The sequence below is a fragment of the Glarea lozoyensis genome (assembly GCF_000409485.1).
Source record: "Glarea lozoyensis ATCC 20868 chromosome Unknown GLAREA6, whole genome shotgun sequence".
NCBI lineage: Eukaryota > Fungi > Ascomycota > Leotiomycetes > Helotiales > Helotiaceae > Glarea > Glarea lozoyensis.
Window position 1 is genome coordinate 1,016,134 of NW_007361001.1, and position 25,847 is coordinate 1,041,980.

The 25,847-nt window shown below is 45.7% G+C and overlaps 8 protein-coding genes across 8 annotated transcripts; 2 read left to right on the forward strand and 6 right to left on the reverse strand.

The window, feature by feature from the left end:
• Window positions 1–805: 805 nt before the first annotated feature.
• On the reverse strand, window positions 806–2,344 carry GLAREA_02640 (SMAD/FHA; the record flags this gene model as incomplete). Its single annotated transcript, XM_008087725.1, has 2 exons — window positions 806–833; window positions 1,404–2,344. The coding sequence occupies 2 exons, from the start codon at window positions 2,342–2,344 to the stop codon at window positions 806–808; spliced, it is 969 nt and encodes a 322-aa protein (XP_008085916.1).
• A 1,594-nt stretch (window positions 2,345–3,938) lies between these two features.
• On the forward strand, window positions 3,939–5,323 carry GLAREA_02641 (uncharacterized protein; the record flags this gene model as incomplete). The annotated part of the gene is made up of 2 exons (XM_008087726.1): window positions 3,939–4,448; window positions 4,499–5,323. The coding sequence occupies 2 exons, from the start codon at window positions 3,939–3,941 to the stop codon at window positions 5,321–5,323; spliced, it is 1,335 nt and encodes a 444-aa protein (XP_008085917.1).
• A 2,992-nt stretch (window positions 5,324–8,315) lies between these two features.
• Window positions 8,316–9,014, reverse strand: GLAREA_02642 (uncharacterized protein; the record flags this gene model as incomplete). Its single annotated transcript, XM_008087727.1, has 1 exon — window positions 8,316–9,014. The coding sequence occupies one exon, from the start codon at window positions 9,012–9,014 to the stop codon at window positions 8,316–8,318; it is 699 nt and encodes a 232-aa protein (XP_008085918.1).
• Window positions 9,015–10,667: 1,653 nt separating this feature from the next.
• On the reverse strand, window positions 10,668–12,098 carry GLAREA_02643 (uncharacterized protein; the record flags this gene model as incomplete). Its single annotated transcript, XM_008087728.1, has 1 exon — window positions 10,668–12,098. One exon carries the CDS (start codon window positions 12,096–12,098, stop codon window positions 10,668–10,670), a length of 1,431 nt encoding a protein of 476 aa, XP_008085919.1.
• A 233-nt stretch (window positions 12,099–12,331) lies between these two features.
• GLAREA_02644 (Protein kinase-like (PK-like)) lies at window positions 12,332–16,047 on the forward strand (the record flags this gene model as incomplete). Its single annotated transcript, XM_008087729.1, has 7 exons — window positions 12,332–12,741; window positions 12,793–13,702; window positions 13,759–14,111; window positions 14,161–14,330; window positions 14,381–15,300; window positions 15,353–15,873; window positions 15,921–16,047. The coding sequence occupies 7 exons, from the start codon at window positions 12,332–12,334 to the stop codon at window positions 16,045–16,047; spliced, it is 3,411 nt and encodes a 1,136-aa protein (XP_008085920.1).
• A 1,510-nt stretch (window positions 16,048–17,557) lies between these two features.
• GLAREA_02645 (uncharacterized protein) lies at window positions 17,558–18,732 on the reverse strand (the record flags this gene model as incomplete). Its single annotated transcript, XM_008087730.1, has 2 exons — window positions 17,558–18,433; window positions 18,487–18,732. The coding sequence occupies 2 exons, from the start codon at window positions 18,730–18,732 to the stop codon at window positions 17,558–17,560; spliced, it is 1,122 nt and encodes a 373-aa protein (XP_008085921.1).
• Window positions 18,733–21,804: 3,072 nt separating this feature from the next.
• Window positions 21,805–22,521, reverse strand: GLAREA_02646 (uncharacterized protein; the record flags this gene model as incomplete). The annotated part of the gene is made up of 1 exon (XM_008087731.1): window positions 21,805–22,521. The coding sequence occupies one exon, from the start codon at window positions 22,519–22,521 to the stop codon at window positions 21,805–21,807; it is 717 nt and encodes a 238-aa protein (XP_008085922.1).
• A 2,296-nt stretch (window positions 22,522–24,817) lies between these two features.
• On the reverse strand, window positions 24,818–25,238 carry GLAREA_02647 (uncharacterized protein; the record flags this gene model as incomplete). Its single annotated transcript, XM_008087732.1, has 2 exons — window positions 24,818–25,126; window positions 25,176–25,238. The coding sequence occupies 2 exons, from the start codon at window positions 25,236–25,238 to the stop codon at window positions 24,818–24,820; spliced, it is 372 nt and encodes a 123-aa protein (XP_008085923.1).
• Window positions 25,239–25,847: the final 609 nt, after the last annotated feature.

Below are 25,847 nucleotides of genomic sequence, written 5' to 3' on the forward strand. Positions count from 1 at the left end.
CTCGAGCTATTGGGGGAGTGTTGCTGGTTTTGTGTGCCCGATAGTTGAAGATGAAAGACAGAGACGACCGTTGGTGATGATTTATGACGTCCCCGGCGAAGTCAGCTGTGCTGCCTGCTTGCATTCATGGCAGGACTCGCGATGGCGAGAGTGTGAGAAAAGCGCAAAGTGGTTAAAGTTACTGGTGTCTCAGACATTAAGCGTCGAGTTGGTGCGGAGGAGTGACGACAGGGATCACTCGGGGGCTGCGGGATGGCGTTAAACTTCCAAATTAGGGGTCATAAGGCAGCGCTAGGCGACGAAAGACGCTGAATTCAGTGCTACTCTAGCCTCGAGATCCAAAAATACGGGACGATGCGAACTGGCAGGCCTCCACCTCCAACTGTGACTGACCAACCCGGCACATTATTGAAGGGTCTTCTCAATTATCCGTGGAATGCCAATGTGATACCGCACCGTACCTGCGTTTCCTGATTAATGAGCACCATCTTGATCTAGTCACAAGGATTGGCCCCAACGTGCAGTCAGACTGATGAATCGCCAAAGCGTATCAGAAGCAGTACAGTAAGAGAAGAAGCACCCGGTGAGAAGCTTCTTTGGGGGCCAACACCAGACAACGCAGGGAGCCTCACGCTTGTCACCGGCAGTTGAGTGGACTCAGAGTGGCAAGAGGGGCATTTGTTTGCGTGAAGAGCATGGGCATGAGGCGCCCGTGGTATTGATTGGTATATATTCTTCTGTCTATTCTCCTCGTCATTTACGGGATAGGCATCGGTCTATCAGCCACTACTGCCACTCAGCTGACTTATTGAGGCTCTGCGAAGGGCACTTGTCTGTAAGATTAAATACTTCGCCTTCCCCGACCTGCTAAGTAATGCAGGACTCAGTGGTAGTGGTCTTCGTCATCGTCTCTTCGCCGAAGTCTCCAGCCTTATAGCACTGCCAATCCGCATCTACGAATCTGCGTTGGACCATGCTGCACAGGTACTGCCTTAAAAGAAAGCTAGTCCAAGCTCTAGCAGCGTTTTGGTACTCACGATCCTGTACATCATCGGGAGCACCTCTCCCCGGTGAAACTCAAAAGGCGTGAAAGTTTGTGATCCAGCACTACGAACTAAGTGCGATGCCTCTTCAGACGACAGCCGTACCTAGGTAGTCAAAATAATTGTAGTCTTGTGATAAATAAATCTTAACAATATCTGTACCATCTCAGGACGCTCAAGCACCCGGTCAAGTGTTTTGAGCACTCGAATACCGCCTCGGTCACTTAAACTTAAATGACCAAATTCAAACTTGTGGCGGTCTGCAAAATGGTGGTACGAGATAACGCTAAGGAAACAGCGTCATCAACAGGGAAATACAAGACGCCTGATCATGTTTTGGGAGACAGCATCAAGACATACTCTCTGGTACTATGGCCAAATTGTATCATGTCCTTATCCCGTAGCTCTAGATATCGACTTGGTGGTACTTCGTCCTTGTTGAGCAGAGTACCGTTCGCAGACTCAAGATCAATGAGATATGGTCTGACTCTTCCCGTCCTGTCACCAAACTCGTTTGTCTTCTCGATATATCGAAATTGTATGACTGCATGTTGTTTGCTAATGCTGGGATGTTCCGCTGGTAAATCAACGACGGTGATTTCCCTTCCCACTAGCCAACAGCTACGAGTACTGAGCTCTATAGTTTCCAGAATATCCGCTCCCTTGAACACGAAAAGCTTCCACTCATCTTTTGTAGGGGGCTTGCGTGCTTCCGCTGGTTCATGGTACTTGAGAACAATTGATGAACCATCGACTTGAGTAACAGAATTAGATGCGGCAGCTAGTAGTCCTGTTGGTGCAAAATTTGGCTTTTGTTTCTCTGGTACATCTCCTGCCGGCACGAGTGCAGTTGAGGGATCAACATTTTGCTGAAATGATGAAGCTTGCGAAGGTAGCGGTCCGTTGCTCTTGCGACTAACTTGCGCTGCCGAGCCCTCTCTTGAGGTCTTGCTCTCCATCTTCCCCCTGTTCCTGTGGTCATCTCGACGCTCTTGTCGGTGTGATGGAGAGCGATCCTGTGTGCCTCGATGTTTTCTTGTTCTGTCTACTCGCCCGCGAGACGATTCCTGTGCAGGGCTGTGAGATCTGCGTCGCTTCCTATCTCTGCCATCACCCCGTTCTCTTGAATAGTCGCGGTCTCTTCTTCTTTCATCGCGTGAGCTCCCTGGTTTCGTCTCTCGTGCTGGAGCCTCGCGGTCTCTTCTACGTCGCTGTCGACGACGCTCTTCATCAGAGCTGGATGGGGAAGATCGCGAGCGACGCCGCCGTGGTTTGTCTTCGTCATGCCGTTTAGAATCCATGACGAGTTTATGGGCGCAGATGTGTTGGATATACGGAAGGAGTGAATTGACGCGTAAATTCGTCTATTCGAGTTCAATGCTACGCGCGGTCGCAGATCAGAGCAAAGATTCCATCATGCAAGCTGCTTCTGTACCCCAGAGGCAGCTCACAGCATGTGCATCTTGGAATCCTCAGGCTGCAGCCACCAGAGCGAATGCTGGGAATTAGTGCTATTCGTACGCCGAAGTGTCGCCTTTACATTGTCTGCAAGACTCGAGAGTCGAGACTTCTTCCACCCTCCACCTCACCTCGAATCCTTCCGCTTCCACCTCTGTAGGGAGAGGGTACTCAACGATAAAATCTGCATTGATACACACATATCGTCTACTAGCTTGGCATCAACTATCAATTATACGTCCTTCCTAACAGCACACTCACTTCCTTCTGCTCCTGGAGCTTGTGCATGACCTTTCTTTCACGAAGCTCCCCCAACTGCAAAATACTGGACGATACGGCTGTTTGGTTCTCCTTTCTTCTTCCGGTGAGCCATACTAATAAAGGTGCTCTCGCATACACATTGAAGGTGGAGATTTCTCTTTCAAGTATATGAGTCTTCTTCCAACCAACACGACAAACCCATAACCGCCGTCCGTCACCGAAGCTCTTCGCCTACATGGCTTTTGGGGCGAAGCACACAGGTCAGTCGAAGTAGACCAACACACCCTCCAAGCCGAACAGAAAAGACAGAAAAGACAGAATGCATCCGGCCCAGTCAGCCTGTTCGCTGTTCAGGACGGCAGCCTCGGGTTTCAGCAAGACCATTCAGGTACCAGTAGCTTTCGAGTCCATCTGGTGTTCTCTCGCTTAACGCGAATGTCACGACCGTTCCAAGGTTGGCTGCGCTTCTCGCCCCAGTCGAACTTCAGATGCGGTGGCATTCAACAATGGTCGCATGGCAGGTTGCACTGTTGGCATTTCTGGCGCTTCGAAGTATTTCACACGCAACTATTTACTTGTGACTTGATGGCACTTTCACGAGGTGGGTTTTGACCCCCCGAATTCTCTCTCGTCCTTCACAGGAACCATCCTTTCGTTTGTTGTGCTGCGGTTGGCCCATTTATTCTTACCATGTGTATATTTTTGGTTTTTGGGGATTATGGCCGGACCGTGACCGGGTGTTGGCCGTCTCTCGAGTATACCTTGTAAGCTTGAGGCTGACCGTGTTACCGCCGCCACACATCCACAGGATCTCCCGGTCGTCGTCACGGACTTTCACTCATGGTGTGCTGCTCTCATGCAGTCCCGCTGCTGGGGGTAAATTGAAACATCCGTATGCCACTAGGTGGTGTACAAACTAGCAGCCTGAGCGAGGACGGCCCAAGAGTGTTTCCTGCTGACCTTTTCGTATATACCCCCCTCACATTCCTTCGTTTTGGCGAGGATCTTCGTACCTGTTCCTGGATTCTGGAGGAAGTCTTTTCACGTTTTCTTCCTAGTGACCATAGCCTCATCTGGATTGCTTGTCAAAATCCGGGATCATTGGTCCTTTCCAACTATCACAACACCTGGTCCAAGCATCAATCCTTCCACGGCTCTTATCAATATATCGATAAGATGTCGTCCTGCCCGATCGAAGAACCTACGAGAGCTCCGAAGGAAAAGACGAAAGACAAGCAGTCTGCGATATACCGTCTCACTATGCCGCATGTTATTACACAGTTCAAACCGGGTCAATTCTCACGAGACGGACCCAGCATCAAGGAAAGAATCAGAGCAGAGAAGAGAGATGCCTCAAAATCAAGTAAATCGCCGTTGAAGAAACAGAGTAATGGAATATTATCAGGAGGGCCTGGCATGCCGGTGACGCCCAAAAGCAAGAGATGGGACTTTGGAACAATCCGACACAAAAAACAAACTTCATCAGAGGGTACAATGCCTTCCCCTCGCTCTGCTGTCTCCCCTGTCTTCGAAATGGAGCATATCGACTCAGCTATATCTCCCAACTCATCGGTCGACTCGTCACCCTGGGTTTTCGAACTGGAAGACACCTCACAGATCGCCGTTCATTCGAAGAGGTCAATTTACCCTGGTCCCCAACTGGAGTTCCAAAGCTCTGCCATCACAGTAAGCCCGCAGCTATCAACTCTTCTGATCTCAAGCTGATTCATTTCTAGTCACGTTCGGTAATAAAAGTGATTGATCAGACCATTGCTGCTATTGAAGCAGATAACAGGAAACTTCTCACACGCGCTATTACTGCCGAAGCTACTGTTAAAGCATTGAGAGAGCGTAATTTCAGCCTCCAACTTCAGGTTGATCACTGCGAGAGGAGTCATCGGAGGCAACCTCGTTCGGTAGCTTCACAACCAACATTGAGGCAAACACGTCAGAAACCAACAGCCCCAACTCCGGCACCAGCACAAACTGCTCAGTCCCTTGCTTTTGATAAGCTCGTGACACAATTTCCAAAACCAAAATCAGAATCAAAGAAAGCGGCGTCTACGAAGTCCGCCCCAGTGCACTCGAGTTCACCAGCTTCGTCTTACACATCGTTCTCGCCAGCAACACACATTCCGAATAAGCCATTACCGTCTACACCAACTCGACCCCGTGAACTAACAGCACCTCCTGCTGGTCTCTCACAGTCTCCCTCTCAAATTACCCCAGTCAAGCCGTTGTTTGCACCTCGAACACCTCCCGAAATCTCACCTACCATTAAATCCACTCCAACACGTCGAGGGTCTCGAAGGATGTCCAAGCATCCGAAGCTTTCCAGCTCTTCTCTAAGCGAGGCAAGGATGCGCAGCAAACCATTACCACCATTAGGCCCTCAAAGCCCAAGTATCGTTCTAGGCAGAGTTGAGGTCGGCTTAGGAATTGATTCAAAGCAATATCAAGAACTGGACGGTGATTTGGCAAATAATGAGAGGACGTTCATTACAGGCGGCCTTCGAGGCGCGCCAACTAAAATGGAGATGGACGAAAAAAAGTGGATATGAATATCAATTGATGTTGGTAAAATAACACCTTGTCACACGATCATGGCATAGTTTCTGCCAAATTTTCTTTTTTGTTTCTCCAGTACTTTTGCGCAGCATTGGGAACCGGTGCAGGAAATTGATACCACGATTGCATATCGAACCAGACCCATGATGAACAACATCTTGGGTATTTTTAGCATAACCTTACGAATAATGTTACCTCAAAAAATTGAATCTCAATTTCTAATCTTTCAACTACTTTTCTTTTCTGGCTTCTTCATTTATTTCCTTCGCCAATGTTTGTGTTTTCGAGTTCCTAGTTCCAACCTCCACTTTCCCTCCCTCCATGCCGTCAGCCCTACCACACCACCTCGTAATCTTACACCTAATCTCCCCAATCACTTACCGCGCTTCAATCACAACGCTTTTGCCGACACACCTTAGCCGCGAGACAAGTAAGATCTTTCAGCTCGCATCGCAATGCGTCGCTAATCTCGCTATTCCAGCCATAGACACCATCAATCGGTCGCGGTAGTAGACCAGCGCGCTTCGCACTGCATTCTAATTTGACGCGTCTTACAACGCCAACCAACCACCACGAAAGTGTTTCCAGTCATAATGACAGAAACATTTTGCTTCCGGTGCCGTAAGCTGCTGCTCCTGGATGAGTGCGATTCCAACATCAGATGCCGCCAGCGATCGTCGTGTCTTCGTACGTAAAAGGCAAATATCTCGGGCTCGGGACTTGCTCGTGAGGACCGGATGCGCTGATGAGGCATGGAGAGTTGGCCGTCGGATAGCAATGGGATAGCGATACAACCCTGATGGGATTTCAATTCTTACTGCGACGTCCTCTCCGCCCTTTAGACATGGGATTCAAGGGTGTTGGGTGGCTCACGTGGTAGGAAGTGGCTTCTCTTGTGGTGGGAATTTCACGATTACTAGCACGTTGGTTTTTGGAAGATCATCACCTCAGCACAACGTTCTAACAACTCTCAAAGAAACTGATTGCTAATGTGCTTCAGATAATTTCGCCGACCTCTCGTCTCCTGAGATAACTCTGCATCTGCCTTATCCCACTGCATAGGATGATCTGGACCCCCAATCCCCCGCAGCTAATCCTCGCCGCAAATCTCCCGCCTACGCCATACTCTAGCTTCCAGACATCCGATTTCTGCTTCCTTCGCCGCAACTCTCCCGTACTTGCTGCATTCCTGGGCCAGTCGTAGTTAATTCCGTACCTCCAAGTCACGAAAGATGTCGTGCTCCGTTTGAATGTGATAGCATATACCAATCACTCGTCAGAGGGGTACATACTGTGTGCTTCATCCGTAACTTGATATATGCCGGGAAGTGGTTCAGGACACCCAACGAGGTTTGTTTACAAATTGTTTGGTGTGATGCAGTCTTTCATATCAGCATGCAACTATTCAAATGTGTATCAGCAAGATAACACCCACGTGTACGTTACTGTTAGTGAACGAGAAAACTCATTACCACGCCGTCCACGACTCTCCAAAGCCATCATGTTTCAGAATTCGAGATCTTCGCTCATCGCCCACTTACCCCGGACTAAACCCAACTATCCCCTTCCTCAAATCTAAAGGGCAACGTCCAGACCACTCCACCGTCTATCACACAAGGACGTCCTTCCAAAACGTGGGTTTTTCAAAAATAGATTTTCTGGAAGGAAACCCTCCTCACGTGGGCCCAAGAATCCGGTAGGAAGTGGCATTGTGGGGATGATTATACGCAGGTATGAACTCTAAAGGTCTTATAACACTCTGGATCGTTCCAGAGTCAGTTGGAACGACGGGGTTTTACATAAGTCTTGACGATGGTGCTGGGGGGTTGCACTGCCCCTGGGACTCGCTTATTTTCCAACCAGAGGCTTGGGTGGATTCTTGGATTGGCTGGGAATGGAAAGAATCTTCGTTGAGTTTTGAGTTCCAGAGAGTTGTTAGTGGTTGCTGTTGGGATTTTACGATTCGATTGAACGAATCGGTTAGTTTTGAACGGCTCCTCGTTTGCCGTTTTTGGGGTGCCAAGGCAATCAGATTTCTCATTGCAGTTGTGCTTGATTGGCATATGCCTTTCCTGGATTTGACTCTGGAACTTTACCAAGTCATGTTCATTAGAAGACTTGAAATAGACACATCCTGGTTAGTTCTCATTGGCAAATTGTTAAGTGACTGTACAACTTTCACACATGTTATGTTGAAGTAGATCTTGAGTCTGATGCAGTAATACGGTCTATTAGGAAGAATTTCAGGGATCTCAATGCATAACTGATCATTCTTTAGGTGATTCACATCATTTGAAGTATCATACTAATTAGTTTACAGGGGTGTTTGAGTGTTCGGGCTCGAGGACGGTCACATGATCGTATTTAAGCGAGACATTCTGTTTGCCCTCAGCTCGAGTTCAGTCACCTCCCTCCTAGGTTCTCGATCGCATTGGTATTTAGGAAGATATTGAAAGTTTTAGTACGTGTGTTGAGAACTACTCACTAACAATTGAGAAATCTCTTGTGGACTTAGTAGAACGATCTTTTGTTGTCAGTTAATACCTTTCAACGACCACACGATAGGTGGCTCGATTTGTAAGCTCAACGAGAGTCTATCATTGTTCTATCTGGAACTGTCTATATCTAATACCTTGAATCTATAATTCGGAAAGATTCCTCCATCCAATACACCTGCCAAAATCCTCCGAACAGCTTCAACTTTAAAAAGTCCCAGTCGCTCAATATCAATATTTTCCTCAGACGCCTGTTCTATTCAATAGTATGTTAACAAAAGAAATGTGTTCTCCTCCAGCGTCTAACCTAACCAATAGTATATCAACAAAAGAAATGTGTTCTCCTCCAGCGTCTAACCTGACCAATACCATATAACCAGATGAATGTGCTTCTCTCCAACGCTCAAGCTGACCAATATTATATGAAGAAAAGAAATGTATTTTCAAGAACCATTGATCCGTGACCGTCCGTCTACCAAATATAGCCCCTTCAAGATCTCGAAAGTCGCTTAAAACTCCTCTCAAGACGCGCATCAACAAGCTGGTCAATCTTGAAAATCTTATGCACCGAGTCCGTCCTCATCCCATCCTCAAGCGGGGCATTATCACAAGCTACCAGCTCACCCGAAATATACCACTTTTTCGGATCATCGGGATATTCCGGATCAACAAAGACCGTCAGCTCAACTATCGGATTCGAAACAAGTTGATTGGCCCCCTTTAAAGCCCTAGCCTCACGAGGAAACCTCAACACCACATCAGACATTTCGGTATTCACCTCCGCATCCTCAAGTTCGTAACGAGCCAGTCCGTCTTCGCCAGGTTCAGGCACTTTCTTGAACTCGATTCGAGAACGTGGACATACTTTCTCGAATTGTCCACCTATGATAATAACAGTGAGACTCTCATCCGTTTCGAAACGGAAACTAAATTGTGGTGGTATGTCCGCATTTTCAGGTCGTAGCTCGCCGATGAGCCACATGAGAGTGACGCTTCCTTTTTCTTTCTTAAGTCCAGTCTCTGGTTCTGGTTGCGTGTAGGTGAGCCAGCTGAGGAGATCTCCAAGGATGGGGAGTTTTTGTGCTGGTGGTGATGGAGAACGACTTTGCTCTCTTTGTTTGAAGGTTACGTAGTTCGGTGCCCACGTTACTTTCTTGGATGCTTTGGAGGAAGAACCTGCTTTCTTCATGATGTCTATGGTGTATTATGCTTATTTGCTGCTTTATTGTATGTATTGAAGGTATTATTTAAGTTTTGGAACTTTCAAAGTCTATTTTTGAGTTGGGAGAAATGGTATTTTAGCTATCTTGGTAGTGATGTTGTTGGATGAAGTACAAGATGCAGAAAACGAGCTTTTTATACTAATTCAAAGCTATTTGAGTCATGAATAGCTCTCATGTTTCTTGAAATTCTTGAGTGTAATCTATCTAAAAACATGGGTTATGAGTGAAGTTTCAAGCAGTTACGGATGATTTGAGCAATTTAAGAGTAAGATGCTGATGAGTGGTAGTTCAAATTAGTCTAATAACCTACAAAAAGGTCAAAAGCTGTCTTTCTAGTCACTGATTTAGTGTTCACGGTCCTTTCGATAACCAATTCATAGAAAACTCATTAGTCAAAAACCAAAGTCTTACAACACTGCACAACATATGGCATTTGCTCGTCTAATCTAGCTATTTTATGAGTGTTGAAAGCCATATGTGAAATTAGCCGCTCACATAGATGCCTTTCTGAATTCATTCGAGCGAAGCGAGGAAAAAACTCGGAATTTCCCGAATATAAGAGTCAACGTAACTTATACATATGTTCGTAACAGCAAAGTAAGTCTACTTTATCTTGGAATATACATGTAATTAAAAGAAGACTGACTACTGTGCCACAAGGTTGACGGCACACCATTCTTCAATTAGAATGATATTAGATGAAGATCTCCTAATTTCCTTCTTCAGTAGAAACTCTTGGTCTAATAAAACAAGACGTAACGGTACAGTTCTTTATCTCTAAAACAACAAAATGAGTAAATAATAAAAGGGTTTCAGGTAACTTTTATCTTTTTTTTACATTTAAGCGAGATGCCAAAAATCAGTCCTGTAGTTGCCAGTCAACTTTCCTCAGCGAATCACTTGGGTATTCGAGCACTAGAATATCACACTTGAAAATCGCAATCATCTACAGAGAGTATGAATATTGCGAAAAGTGGTATTAGCATATTACTGGGTTGGTAACCTCTTTCATTTTCTTTGACTGGTCGATGCCTCTGAAACGAGGGGATATGATGGGATCATCCGCACTTTCGAGATTTCATTTCCAGAACTATGACACCGATTATGTCATACACTCTTCGAAATCGGGCAGCAACGAACTGCTATATTTACTCTGTTTTTGCACATCAGATAATCACCGAGATAGCTCACACATAGCCCCCCAGCTTATGGTATTTGCATTGGAATTGAACACCCGGTAAGTGCTGTACCTTACGCTGCGGTTTTGCTTATCTGGTATTCTATTCTTATTAAAGATCATACGGTGGCCTCGTAATTCTACTTGCAGGTCACCTAGGTTTACATAAGACACCCACCAAAGCTTCATAATTGCCAACTTATAAGTGTGTGATTCGGCAATCTCACTGATCCGGCGAGTTCCGCATTACCCTCACCACATAGACTCCATAGTGGGGAGAGATGCAGGGAATGTAAGTTAGAGTGACTACTGTGGTTGGGCGTCGATACAAAACCTCTTAAATCCGCCCTTGCCTCTGAACAAGTCAAGTTTCAGCAGTTCAGCAACACTGCAAATATGTTTCGAGCCTATTGGTATCATTATTGTGTACCATAAGTCTTAGTTACAGAACGTCATCATACCGTTTAATCACATTTTCCTTGAACACGAGAATATCGTGAGGTCGGAATCCCTCCCCCCGCTCCAGCTTCCTACTATACTCAAAGCAATACCACACTGCGCTGCGATACCCTGGGCCGTTTCTCGTCTTGACATAATCAAGCAGTTCTTTCTCCGTGATGGTCTTCCCACCAACAGAAAAATTGGTTGCTTCCCCAATGCAGAGATTCACGGTGACGGACTGCATGATTGCAAGTTCGGCAAGGGAAATACCCATCAGCAAGGATTTATCCATGATGTGAGGTCGTCTTGTTTTCTCGCAAGTATTTGCAGCTGCAAATGTTGCTACAGTAATATTAATCTCCTTACGCCTGAAAGTAACGAACCTGAGCTGGCAGCTGCATATGCCGTCTGTCCACGGCGTATTCCACAAGAGCATGGTCCAATTCACAAGACCGATGGCAGCCCTCGCAAGTTGTTGCCTATATCCAGTTTCACGGCGTCCACGGGTTATGGTGAAGCGGGCGACGAGATAGTCTTCTCTGGTCGGTACTCGACGATTGGCGTCCCGTGCCTCATCAGAATACCATTGATTAATGGTTGGATTGGTCCTTAAAAATTGGGATGGATGAAAATCGACAATGCCCAAGTCTCTCGTGTTTTGACCGTCTATTACGGCAGACAGGGCGTCGAACTCGATTTTGATACCATTGCCACCGTCAATCGATGATGGCTCCCCCTGCTCGTCCGGGGGTCGAAGCACCAAGGACCACTTCCCCCACTGTCTTGAGAGATTGAATAGCTTCGTTAGGATTAATTTGTGCTCATCCACCCAAGCCTTGCGGTCTAACACTCGTTGCAACACGTCGTCGTCCACCGTCGGATTCGTCGTCGGCCGGAACTGGATCTCAAAGAGCAGTCTCTGAGTGTCGCTTTTCAGATTACTGACCATTTTCTCTAATTCTGACGTTCGTTCTTTCAGATTTGCTCCTCTGAACGATGCAAAGAAAATGCGTGAGATGAGATCCACGCTGCGCAGTTTCTGTAGCTGCAACTTCCAGTGCTCCCAGTCCCGATCTACAATACCGCTAACCTGCCCGTCCTCATTCGCCAATACTTGGCCATACAGGAGCAAGCCAATCCCATTGACTTCATGCTGGATTAGAGTCATTTTTCGCTGCACAGAATCGAAACCCTTTCGACCCCAAAAAGACTGATAGTCATCCTCCGAGTAGCCGCCACACCATAGCCGCCCCCAAGCGGTCATTTCACCCTCAACCGATGTTAGCCTGTCCTCGTACCAGTTCAATTTAAATGCTGCATCTCGAAAGTCACGTTGATATTGCTCTATTCTGGTGACGGTTGAGACCAGGAAGCCGACAAGTCCAGCCGCTGTGCCAACATAGCCGATGACGGACAGCGGATCGAACACCATGTTGGGTCGAGCTTCAAGGGTAAGTAGAAGCTAGTGTTCAATTCGAAAACATCTCAACTCTCAATGAATTGTCGGATCGTTGTATCATTCTCACTGACATCTCGTCTCAGCTCGGCGCCACGCGCGCTTAAACTGCGATTTATACCTCAACCCCGCTCGAACCTACAGGGCTGCTTCATCAATAGCTACGGCATCATAAATTCGTCTGAACGCAAATCCCACCCGCTGAATTCATGCAATCTTCAGATGCCTCCACCGAGGCCCCCCCAACGGATCCCAGCGGTGGCCTTGATTCTCGCCACGAATCCCAGGGTGACGACTTGGAGCGGCTGTATGCGGCGGCATTATCGGACATAGAAGGGCTACTCGACTCAAAGTATAAATGGGCAGACGACGAAGCGTGTCGGATCGACGATATGGTTGTTCAATTTCGCATCTGGGGGGTTGAGCTGAATATACCATCCGGGACGCTGCGATGGCTTCAGCACGACTATGTGAAAGAGGCTGCAGCTATTAGAGTTAATCTCGAAGCTGTTCAATCAAGCCTGACGAGGTTTATCTATCACTTACCAAGAGAGCTCATTGTTGAAGGGAAGGTGGAAAAGGAGACTGTCACTAAGACGACATTGGAAGACACCCACCTGTAGGTTGAAGACAGCGTTTACGCTTAGTTGGTTAAGCTCAATAATTCCAGTGAACTGCTAGATGAATTCACACGTTGTGTTGAGGCATTGTGTGATCTTTCAGAATCTCTTCAGATTGTTATTAGCCTCCACACCAACGAGGGCCCTGCCGCTAGGGTTAAGGAAATCATGAATACAAGAAAACTGGCGTCTCTTAGCACGAAGCTACCAACGCCAATGGGTACAGTCGCCACGAGAACACAACGAGAAATCCCGCCGGTACGCAGACAGTCAAATGACCGAGAACCTCTTTGGCCACGCAATAGTACCCCTCGGCCCACAGCAACTAATAGTATAGCCACGCCTAGCAGTGGAGCTGGAAGCAAAAATCAATCAACGACATCTCGCTGGGTCCGAGATTATGGGCGGCATCCCATCGATGACTTCTTGAGGTGGTTAAGTGCGAATGAAAGTCTGGCCATTGATGATCTTGAACAAGGGATTGTCTGCAGGTCTGTATCGCTTTCTGCAGTGAGGTCGGAACTTGAAAAGAACGACGGCAAAAGACTCGTTGAAATATTGGATGTACTCTTCGAAGACGACGGTGGTCCCGATCCTGCGGAGCTTTTGTCCAACTATGTAGCGGTATTCTGTATACTTCTGCAGATAGGAGAGGGTCATTATATCCAGCATTTCGTTGACCATGCAATCCACGACGACTCCGAATTTGATCCTGAACTTCTTCTCTATAAGTTTCCTTTGAGTCAAGGTGATGATGATTTCTACAGGAGGTTCTGCGAAGCACAATGGAGGTTCTGTGTGCCAGATTTCATGAAGAACATGAAAAAGGTCTTCCCCGATAGAATAAATTTGCCGATAATCGAGAAAAGACAGGTGGCACGCGGCGGCAGTGCTACAATATCAATCATTAAGCTACATAGCTCATACGACAAGCTTCTGGGCAGTCGTATATCAGACACGGTAAAGTCACTCCCGACAATATTTGCCGTACCTAGCTAATGCAAATCTTCCATCAGCACCGCAGAAGGTCCAACGCGAACGTGTATGCTCTCAAAACCTATCATTCACCAGACGCACAGTCGTACTATGAGACTGAGGTTGATGCCTTTCGAAGACTCGAATGGGAAAGACCATACAATCCTCATCTGATAGCCTTCTACGGTAGCTACATTCATAAAGGCACGTATAATGTTATATTAGAATACGCAGACCAGGGTTCGTTGGAGAACTACTTTCAGCGTACAAGTCCACCATGGAAGTCTAATGACATTATCAATTTCTGGACTTCCTTGTTTGGAATCCTTAAGGCTCTAGAATGTATCCATATGACTGGGCTATATTCGAAAGGTGAAGTGGAAATATTGAATGGGTCAGATCTTCCAACAATCTTCAAATGCCCAGTCGGCTAACCTGCGTAGCTGCCACCGAGATGTGAAACCAGCAAACATCCTGGTTATAAGCCTTGGATCATCATCCCCTCATGACGTTGCGTTCAAACTAGCGGATCTGGGGTTGAGCCATTTCAACAAGACTATAGAAGGTGACGCTGCTGCGACTGAAAACACATCTTTCAATGGTCAGACCTATGGTAGGCTACTGATCCTTGGTTTATGTACAGCTACTAATACAAAGATATAGCAGCACCCGAATGCCTGCGATCTGATGGCCACTGGGGTTATAGCGCTCTTCAAGCGAAGCAAGACGTTGACATTTGGTCATTGGGTTGTGTATTTAGTGAGGCTGCCGTTTGGATAAGTAAGTCTCATGACGGACTTGTTGAATACCGCCAGGCGAGAAGGGCTGCTAATAACTCTCTATCGGACAATAATTGTCTCGGGGAGTGTTTTCACGATGGCGAAAGTGTTTCGGAGACAGTGTTGCAATTTCATAGTGAACTGCCGAGGACTATCCGCTATTCAGATTATGTTACATCTCAGGTTGTCAGTATTATTGATAGCGACATGTTAGGCGTGTCTGGCTCGCGATTGACAGCTCGTCAACTCTGGGGCCGCTTCGATAAACTCACGCAACGAGCGAACAGGAGGAGTACGGCCAGCTCCTATAGCGACGCGGAAGGAGGAAATTGGAAACAAGTTTCGGGAATACAGCCAGATTTTTCAGCCGGGCCAAGTCAACGGGCCTCTTTCTTTACAACTATTCGGAATTTTGACAAGCCACTAAACAGTATGGAAAGCTTATATGACAACTATGGGAATCGCGAATATCCGCAAGATTCTAACTATCCCAGAGCCTCAACAGCCACAACTTCGTCAGGCTCATACTCTGATCCGATCTCTCGTCTAACAAGCATGAGCCGCGGATCGACGGTAGAGTCTACAAATCAGTCGAAATCGAGGGTGTCTGCAATCGAAAATTCAAAACAGCTCAAACGACGACGCCAGTACGACAAGCTTCCACATCTATCACTGAGCGTGGCAATACAGTGGAGAACGGAACGAAAGAGAGGGAACAAACTTCTGAACATATTCAACAAAGCTGAACGCAAAGCCAAGCTACCAGGAGAATGGCTCTTCTACAAGTGCCAAGCCAGAGATCATGTAAGACTTGAATTTGCAGTTCAAATTTCGTCACCACTGACCCTAATGCCAGGTATTTGTTGTCGATGACTCAATACATATGAGGCCTCATTGGGACGAAATGTGTCAATTGTTTGGAATTCTCACGTATATGGTAAAAGGCACTGATAACGATGGTCTCGACCTTTTCTTTACAATGTCTGATCAGACGTTCAACGACCAAGATACCACCAAACTTGTCGATATTGTTACCCAGCGCAAGGCGCACCTGGAGGGTCAAAGCGATATGAGCCTTCGACTGGACCATATTTTAGGACGGTACAGTATGGATCTCCGAAACAAATACGTTCTTCGTAATCATAACTCGTCGGACGCTGCCAATAAAGAGATCAAACCCCTCAGTGTTTATGTATTCACGAACGCGATGTGGACTCATGACTCAAATCCAGAACATTCGATCAAAACGATGGTAGACTCTCTTGTTCATGTAGGAGCGTCAAGGCATCAGGTTGGAATCCAGTTTATCAGCTTTGGCCGTGATCCAGAATGCCTTGATCGCCTCGATAAGTTAGACAGAAACCTGGGGCTCAAACTGTGAGTCTACTCACCACCATTTACTTCTATATCCTAACCTCACACAGCGATATCGTGGATCACTCTCCATCCAATTCGAACCTCTGGAAAATTCTTCTCGGAGCGATCGATCCTGATGTCGATGGAGACTACCAGTCAGACACCGAATCAAGCGATGGCAAATCCTTGTGTTGATTGAAGCCATCCACCATCACGACGCACTCATTACTGACAACCCCCAAAAAGAAAAAGAAAAAAAGCATTGAAAGCATTTCGACCCAGCACCTTCATCAAAGCTTTGTTGCATCAACTATAATAGCTGTCAAACGACTTCCCAATAATGGAGTGAGTTTCATATGGGGCCTTGAAGATATGAATTGGGATAAATTTCTCTTTTGAAAGCGCTATCTGCACAAATCTATCATCTAAGCGCTGATTTTAATTACGCAATAGTAATATTCTCCCTTTCCCTCCGCAGATACCGCCGGGCGGCGTCATGGTCACTGCGTCAATTATTTCATCATACATTCACCATTTTTGTCTTTTAAACTTCTAAATGATACCCCAATTAGATCGGATTCATGTATGGTAAATACCAGCGTTTCATTTTCGATTATTTATTTTGGTACGCTAGGGCATATCCCTTCCAGCCCCTATTCGTACCCTAAAGTACGTACCTCTGAATAGTGTTTTGTACATGGTGATCAAACCGTAATCATAGTATATATATGGATGAGTTAATGCCAAGTTCATCCCGAAATCATATTTAGCAACAAAATCTAGGTATTGAAGCCTCAAATACTCTCTGTGTGACGCAGATGTGTGTACCTCTAATTTGCTCAATCATCTAATGGTCTAAAACTAAATCTTATACTATTCCCCCCTGAATAGAGGTTATTTAGTGGGCAAAGTAGAACTTGACGGACGGGTATAATTTTTCAGATCGAGGGAGACTTACGCGCAGTTGATGTGGCAAAGATGAAAATTTAGTGTAAGTTCCATAATTCCACGACCTATGGGCCAGTCAGATTACGAGCCCGCCGTATAACCTTTAATTGGGGGGGGGGGGGGGGGGGGGAGTACTAGTACACCAACGATAGAGTTACATGCTCTAAAGTACGAATGGGGGCTGAAAACGACACGCAGCGTCTAGGGACTCGATATCAATGATTTCGGTACTTGAGCAGCGTATAATAGTTATTAGTACTTGGTACATTTATTAGGTGACGGCCGGGTTATATTTTTGTGTTTCGAAATGATCCTGCTTCATGTATAACAAAAAAATACAGGACGCATGCAAAAGCTGGATTTGGGATTAGTTCTTGTTGCATAATACGTGCTTTGGTAAAGAGCTTGCAAGATTTGTGAGAGATTTAATTTTGGAAAAAAGATCATTCGCTCCGACTATCAAAAGCCCTCTGATCCGAGGTGCATGGTGTTTGGAGTCCAGTGGGAGTTTTGTATATAAATCTAAAACAGTATAGTATATGATTTTCACCGCTGGATTTGGGAAACCCACAGAGAATGCACAGAAATCACTAGCAAAACTGGTCAATTGAGTGTTTTTGGTTTAAGATCCTCGCAAATCAAGTTGATAAAGTCTCACTATAGGTATTTACAACTGTTTTTTGACAGAGCCTTGAATTCATAATGACTCTCAGTAAATGTAAACAGATCGCTATCTAATTTTCTTTCAGCTTCATATCTATCGACGTTGTTTCATACAAGAACTTTCAAAGAGCGCCATACACCTTGCACTATCTATAATATTTTCCGTCCCTCCCATGACAGTCTCAAACTTTTCTTCATCCACAGAACTGCCCTTTCCGTCTTCCTCTTTAACTAAACTGGTATATCCTAAATCCTTCGGTGGCTCATAATGATGCATAATCTCCGGCTGCACGGTGAGACAATTCAAATGATTGTTCTTGCAACCATCAAGCAAACGAATATCGAAAGCTTCATTCCCACCTTTCCCAGCGAAATCGAGGATTTTCTGAGCTCCGTGAGCTGTTACCGCGTAACCGAACGTACAAACTGGGTTTACGCCCTTCTGGATTGCACGGTGGCCGGCTGAGATACTTGGGAGCCACTTTTTTGACCATCCTACATATTGGTCTATCGTTGGAACTGTTGGATCTTCGAATTCCTGTCGCGGTGTGGCTTTATCGGTGTGTTCTCCACAATGACCAAGCCATAGTAAATCCCATGAACGCCCATATGGACTATCATCCTCTCCCCCGACATCTCGAAATTTCCTAACATTATCCGAAATAAGAGCCATAGTTTTCTTAATATTTATATCCCAGTCCACATCATCTTCTACGATCAGAAATGTATCCAGGTTACTTGAAACTCCGTATCGTAATAGATCGAGATGAGCAAGCCACGCGTGAGCTGATCCTGTTTTTGGATGACCATTCACTTCTGGTCCTCCGATTTTACTGAACGCTTCAATGAGCTCTGGTGTGATGAATGGTTGTTTAGGAATCTCGATGTCCAGACCAGTAAGAGTTGCTGCTGCTATTAAACCACGACTTCTCCAACTTGGACTCTTGGATAGGGCGAGGATCTTTTGAAACTTTCAATTTGTTAGTAGTGAAGAACAAATCCTGAAAATTGTGAAATACCTACTCCGAGGGTCGAATTTTGTGCCGCATCGCGTGGTAAAAAGTCGCAAGGCTCCGCCGACTCAGTTTGCGATATTGTTGCAAGCTCGTTCATATATCGTAAACGCAGGAAATATGTGTACCAAAGAGCGACGATAATTAAAGCAGCGATATATATACGAATTCGTTCTTGAGCTCTGGAGCGTCCCAATCGAAACGGACTCAGACTCCTCGAACCGCTGCTACCTTTGACTTCCGGTAAACCGAGCATTTTGATAATAGGAATAAATGTGAGTAGTGGTGACTGTATCGGACGACATCTGGTTTTTGATTAGAACTAACATTGGCGTGAAAACCCTTCGAAACGGATCAGGAGTTCAGAGGAGGGGCCCTCTCGTTATAAGGGTCGTCATGGTGTGGCTCACTGTTGGATTGCCTCTTACGCAGACACCAACGACTGGTAACAAAACCCCGCGGTTGAAACTCCACCCAGAATCCTACCGCTGATGTGGGATGATGAAACGAAGTATTTTGGTCCCAACTCGCTTGATGTTGCGTAAGCCGATATGCATGTCATCTGTGGTAGTATTTATTTCGGGAAGTCGTGCATCGATTAATGACAAAGCGTGAAATATCTCTTATCGATACAAGAAGAGTGAATTTCCCCTCCAAACTTTCCAAAGAAAAGAGGCTCAATAACAACAGGAGGAAAGAAAAAGTCGTGTTTTGCCGTTGCTTGTGTAAGCCATGCGCCGCGCATGAGGGAATACCAACAGGCTTCAGCCACCCACCCAGACAACAGAGCCCCAGAGGGGAGACGTCTTTTGTCGACACCATCGCCTCCAAAAATGTCAAAGTCCTGGCCGTCATTTTTCATTTTGTTGGAGGGTCTCGAATTCTCAAACATCAACAATTCGAAGCGTTGAACAACAAATTTGACCCCTAAAGATGAAGTCCCATAAATAAGGGATTCTCGCTTAGCGAAAACGCAGCGCTCCTTCTGCGGTGATCTCCAAAGGATCTCCCTTGGCTTCAGCCCTTCCCGCGTTATTCCCCTGTTGAATCAGAACAGGTTTCATCCGGATAAATCGATATCAAAGCTCGACTTCACCGACGTGATTCAACATTTTTCGGCGTTATGGGCCTGCCTGAGTCTGCCTCTGTTACAACTTTCAGCATTGTTGACAGAATGAAATGTTTCAATACTTGCGGAGCAAAATATACCTGTATTTCAATGTTTCTGACCTTTGGTCTAGAAAAAATTTGAGGCGCAAACAGATGTCGACTTTTTGTGAAGAGTTCTCAAATTGAAAAGCCGTGACACTTATGTACCTTCAGACTCCATCTATAGTCAGCGAGCAACAGCGTGTGTGTGATTTTTTGCTCGACATTCATATGGCATTAAAAACATCAAATCGTTTCTCGAGACCTTAGATCTTCCAAGTGTATCAAATCTATGTGGCCTTTGTTGCTAAATCCTTCTCGGATGCTCATGTCCGCCTTGCATAGCCATGACTGATACGAAATACTCTACATTCCACTAATTAACTGATTAGATGCCACGATCGGTTTATCGCCGTCCTATTTCTTAATGTATTAATGTATTAAGGTTAATGGATTAAACGTTCATTTCGTTAGGGTCACGCTTTTCACGATTTGTTTTGGTGTTTTCATAAAATTACTTCGGAGCTTCACCATTACCTTTGGATTTGGGTCAGTCAACTTCTACCTTTATTAAACACTTAATTACTGATCATAGTGCACTATATTTCGGGGTTTTTGAACTCAAATCGTGAAAGGCCTCAAACATTGAAGTATATCGGTTCTAGCGCTTATCGCCGACACATATGATACAATGTAATAATATAGCGTATCTTTACGATAAAACCCATCTGCTGCTTATCTCCCTGTTAAGATGTATACAAAAGCCATCGCAATGTGGCGTTACGATTTACATCCAGATTTTCACAAGTTCAAGTTTGAGATGATGATTTCGCTGGCCTATTCGTTAATCATAATGGATTGGACAAGTGTTACATATAATTTGTCGATTGAAGAAATGGCAAGTGATTTGAAACGTGGTCCATTTTTTGGTAACCAAAACTTAGTTATATGAACTATCATGGTAAGAGATCTCGCATTTGTTCAGCGTTTGATAACAATCCTTCTTGATATAATTAAATGTTTTACTAATCTAAACCATACGCGCAACAGATGAAGAAAACTCTAGAAAGATAGACAATTTATTTATGAAAAGTACTACAATGGGTCACAATATAACAGATTAATCGCTCTCATTGTCTGGGGGTACGTTCGTTGATTGGGTGACGCCAACATGATGCAAGTACACAGCAGAATCTCAAGAACTGAGTTCATACCACTTTTCGAGAAGAACAATCATCAAAACAATTCTTTCGTGAAGCATTCGAATACTGGGGATATAACGGCTTGATAAAATGTCCTTTGATTGCTCATCTCCCAAAGCAATAAACAATCATATGCACGTGCTCAATAACAAAAATTGATGAATATGATAAACGGGGGCCTTATATATGAAGCAGAAACATCATTTTCGTTGTGGTTAGAGAGATATCAAAGGGCTGTGTCGCTCTTGGGTGTTTTTGCTTGTGGGGATGATGGTTAGAGTTATCACCACTCATCCTCTAAATCACACATGCCTCAAAATCTAGTAGTTTGCAAGTATCAGTCAGAAGGCACATCACTTACTGATATCGACAAAGGCAATTAATTGCCGTTCTATTCTGGGCTATTAAACTTAACTGAATATGTATACATCGCTAAGTATAACAATCTTGTCGCGCTAAAGGGTGCCGAAGTAGGGAATAATGACCCTGCGAGAACGTCTAGAGTGGTTGTGTTAAGTAGGCTTAGAACATTTATATCTAGATGTGAGTGTCTAATGTTTAGGCCAGATTACGAAGATTTCTACTGCTCATACTCCGATGCTAATACCCTCACTTTCGGACATCACAGTTGCGCTTGCATTTTAATAGTCTATCATCAAGAAATGCGAGAATTATGAGTGTTGAAAAGTTGAAATCCTACTCATTTCATCCTGAATCAACCTGTACTAATAAGAGTAAGACAATATCATGTCCAGTAAAGTTCCTAAACCCCGTCCTAATCCAAATACCATGTAACCCTATGACTCGCCAGCAGAAGAAGAGAAAGAAATTGTACAAAAAGCCCCATTCAAATGAATCCATCCCAAAGAAATCCATACAAAAGAAGTGAAAATCACAATCATAAGTCAACCCGGCTCACAGCACAGCCCCATTCTTCATCGTGTTTGAAGTAAGAAGATGGCTTGTCCAAAGCAACTCTAGACGAAGATAGGTGCAACGGCCTCGGCTTCGCGTTTGTGGCCACCCTTAATTCCAATGCCAGATCCAAAGGTTGCTTTTCCACCAAGTCCAAGGCCACCGGACGGGGTTCTCTCCAGGATGTCGGCTTCTTCAGCATCGCGTTTGTGTCCACCTTTGATACCGAGGCCGGATGAGAAAGTTGGCTTTCCACCGAGTCCGAGTCCACCTGAAGGAGCTCTCTCGGCGATCTCAGATTCAGTATCTTCATCACGTTTGTGACCGCCCTTGATGCCGAGACCAGAGGAGAAGGTTGGCTTTCCGCCCAGTCCAAGTCCACCAGATGGTGCTCTTTCGATGATGTCCGAATCCTCAGTGTCGCGTTTGTGTCCGCCTTTGATACCAAGGCCGGATGAGAAGGTGGGTTTTCCTCCTAGTCCAAGACCGCCTGACGGGTCTCTCTCGCTCAGGTCGGACTCATCACGTTTGTGTCCACCTTTAATGCCGAGACCAGACGAGAAGGTAGGTTTTCCACCGAGTCCGAGGCCTCCAGAAGGAGCTCTTTCGCTGAGGTCTACTTCAACGTCACGTTTGTGACCTCCTTTGATGCCGAGACCAGATGAGAAAGTCGGTTTTCCACCAAGTCCAAGTCCACCGGATGGATCCGCTACTGGAACAGGTGCGGCGAGTGTGAAGGACAAGATGAGAGTGGCGAGAAAGATAGAGAGACGAGCCATTGTTGATGTAGTGAAATGTCTTGAAATAGAGTGTCAAGAATATGTAAGGTTGAATGAAGATGTAAAGAAGGACAGAGAGATCTATCTGTATTCTGTAATTAAAGTTCTGATTGCAAACAAAGAGCAAAGCCAGATAATGGTAAGAAGGTTGTAGTAGAAGAGGATGATGTTGATGGGATGGAGAAATAAAACTTAGAACTGGATAGCCAAACCCTTTATACAAAATGACCATGGTAGATTCACTTGTTGAAATGATGTTAATAGAATCGAAGAATGCAGTTGCACCGCCCACGTACTGGAGAGCCGGCTCGAATAGACCATACAGTGCGTATGGAATGAATTACCTTCTATGAATCACATAGATCCATGGGTACGGATGGGAAGAGAGCCGGTTCATTGGGTGAATAGTAAACAAGGCAAGCCTAGCGAGAAGCTGACTAGTATTTTTAGTCGCAGCAGCACATGTTGTCTGAGAGACTGAACGAATTGAGATATCCGAACCAAGCTGAAGCATTCGACATAGCACCTCAAAGTATTTCGATATCGCTGGTCTGGCCAGGTCATCAATCCATGATGACGATAGGGGCAACCCTGCATCACGCGTATGTCGTTAGCCAATGATAATAGATCCGCTCTCACCGTGTAGAATCTTTAAGTGGGTTACAGTAGGCCGGGTGAGCGCTAAAAACACGGTTAATGAACCATAAAGATATGGTTTATGATCCTGTACCGCGATAGTGGATCATGTCGAATGCCAATGGTGAGGAAGGAGGGCGAGCCGCGATATTTTTGGAACGACACGACGCGGTTATTTCGAAAAGCGGGGCTGCTAGCTCGTGACTAGCAGAACGGCAACGATACATGCCGAATCCGCGCAAGAATGTAGCGAAAAAGGTGCTGCTTTAGACCCACGAGTCCCTGCGCCTCTGCAGATTAGAGCGCTAGCAGGGCAAAACAAGCGAGAGCCCCGCTTTTCTACCGACAACCGCTGGCAGCCAGCCACATCATCCCTTCTTTCTTCATGAACACGTCAAACTCAACTACTCAAGCTTCAATCCGCAACGGGCCGAGGAAGGAATGCGCTGTGGCTTAGACAATGCTGAAGATATCCGGCTCCGTCACCCGTTCTCTTTCCCTCTAAGAGACCATTCACTTTGTACCTTTCGTACATGATCTGAAGTACCCATCAATCGCGGATACTCAACCCTTCCATGGACCAAGGAAGCGTTTGCCCTTTCAATCTACTGCTTCGATCCGAGAGACTACCCGCAGATGACAGGTTCCACAGCATGAAGTTACAAAACGAAGAAACCGCGATTGGTCACGCAATCCTTGCTTTCCAACATGAAACTTCTGATCATACCAAACTTTCGTGTTGGCAATATTTCCCAACGGGAATAAGTATGACACACATCCATACTTTGATCTCACAACATCCAATCACAACCCACGCACCGTATAATCATTTAACTATAGATTCTGGTTACGTGCTTTCTGCAGCCTTACACGAATGCCTGCCCACGAATGATTACATCCAGGAAATTCTCGAATCTGGTAACTAACAACCAATTTCACTCTTTTGGACTCGGGCATGATCACCTTCAGGGTTCAATAGTTTCTGGAATGAGTAGCTGAAGGACACATTTCTTGATCAAGCTAAATACAGAATATCCCCTTAGTCCTTGCATGTTTCATTTCTTTGAAAGACACGACTATCTCAGCGCTAGGTCCCGGTACCACGGTTGATATCAAGGCAACGCTCTTAGACTTGCCATAAACATCGAACTCTTCAAAACCATTTGCACGTGGAAATAAGTTCTCAGATGAACAGTATCTCATGACTGCCTCGCCTTACAGCTGCCTGACAGTCTCCTCTCACAACACCAATATCCAGACGATTCTGTCTATTTTTGACGCTCATCAATATCAAACCAACTCATTCTTGCCTCTTTCAACTTGCAACAACACGGCTCATAGCGCTGCTGACAGTATTGAGTGTCACCAGACAAATGCTGTCAACTGTGATGAGTTACCAGATGAACCTTTCATCTGGTTCGTACGGACTCTGAGCAAATATCCGCCTGGAGTTGCAATCTGCTCAGATCTTCGAGTCGGTAGCCAAATTCCCTCACTCTCCCGCATATCCTTCCGTCCATCACTTCATTCCCAGATGGTAGAATCCAAGTGTAGGTCGACCATCCCCCTCACAGCGCAGGATAACTTCCGATCTCGATCTCCTTTCCTCGACCAGTCCTCGACGCAAGGCCGATTATCAATCCCATCGCTCTCTCTCTCCTCATCCACACCTCCCCTCCCCATCAACAACCGACTCCGCCACCCCACCATGCTTCCCCATACACGCCTGTCTCTGCACATACCCCTCCGACCGATTAACCTGCGCTACCACAATCCCGAATATCGCGGCCGGAAGAACGACGAGAAGCGTGAATGCGATGGCTACACAGATAAATGCATTTCTTCTATCCTTCCTCTCGGAACGTGGTTTGTATTTGACATCCGGATCGTAGGGTACGGTTTTCCATTGTACGAAGGAGGCCCGGGAGGGCGTGTAAGGCGGCGGAAGGGGATCGGTATAGTATGGTAACTTGATAAAACACATCAGTCAAATCCATTTACAAACAAGTAAAACTCACAGTCTCATCCGATAAATGCGCTCTCGCAGGCACAACAACTTGCTGATAAGTATCTGAATCCATTTCCCGATCTATCACTCAAACACAATCCATCTCACTTTTATTCCAGAACCAATCTATCATATACTCCCCTTTCAACCCCCGAAAAAGCCTATGATCGACACACCCGACTACGCCTTGTTTCGATGCACCGAGCCGCAGTCGCTTCCTTTGATCGGGGTCGGCCGCGCGCTTAGAGGGTGCTGCGCTTCGGTCGGGGGTAGCGAGGGTTTATGCTTTAGGAGCTCTGGGTGGTGGGGATGATAACGAGGTGATTGAGAATTTCAAGTCGTGGACTGTGACTGAATTTGAGAGAGGTATACAACAATTCGATGGTAACTTTGCGGGAGATTTTGGAATGTTTTTGGATTACGTGATGAGAAAGAAATTGTTTGAACTCCGAATTGAAATCATCTCGTCTGTGACGGGTTTATGTCTCAAGCTCCCTTTTCAACGTCCAATGGGTATAGTTGCTGATACCCAACTCCATATCATCGACATACATTTTTACAAGAACCCTATATTTGCATCTCCCTCGTCAACGTTCCAGCGTCATCCATCTCTCCCAAACCAAGCAGTTTTTCATCCACCACACGTTTCCAAAACATCTACTACCTTCCCCGAATCCATCCA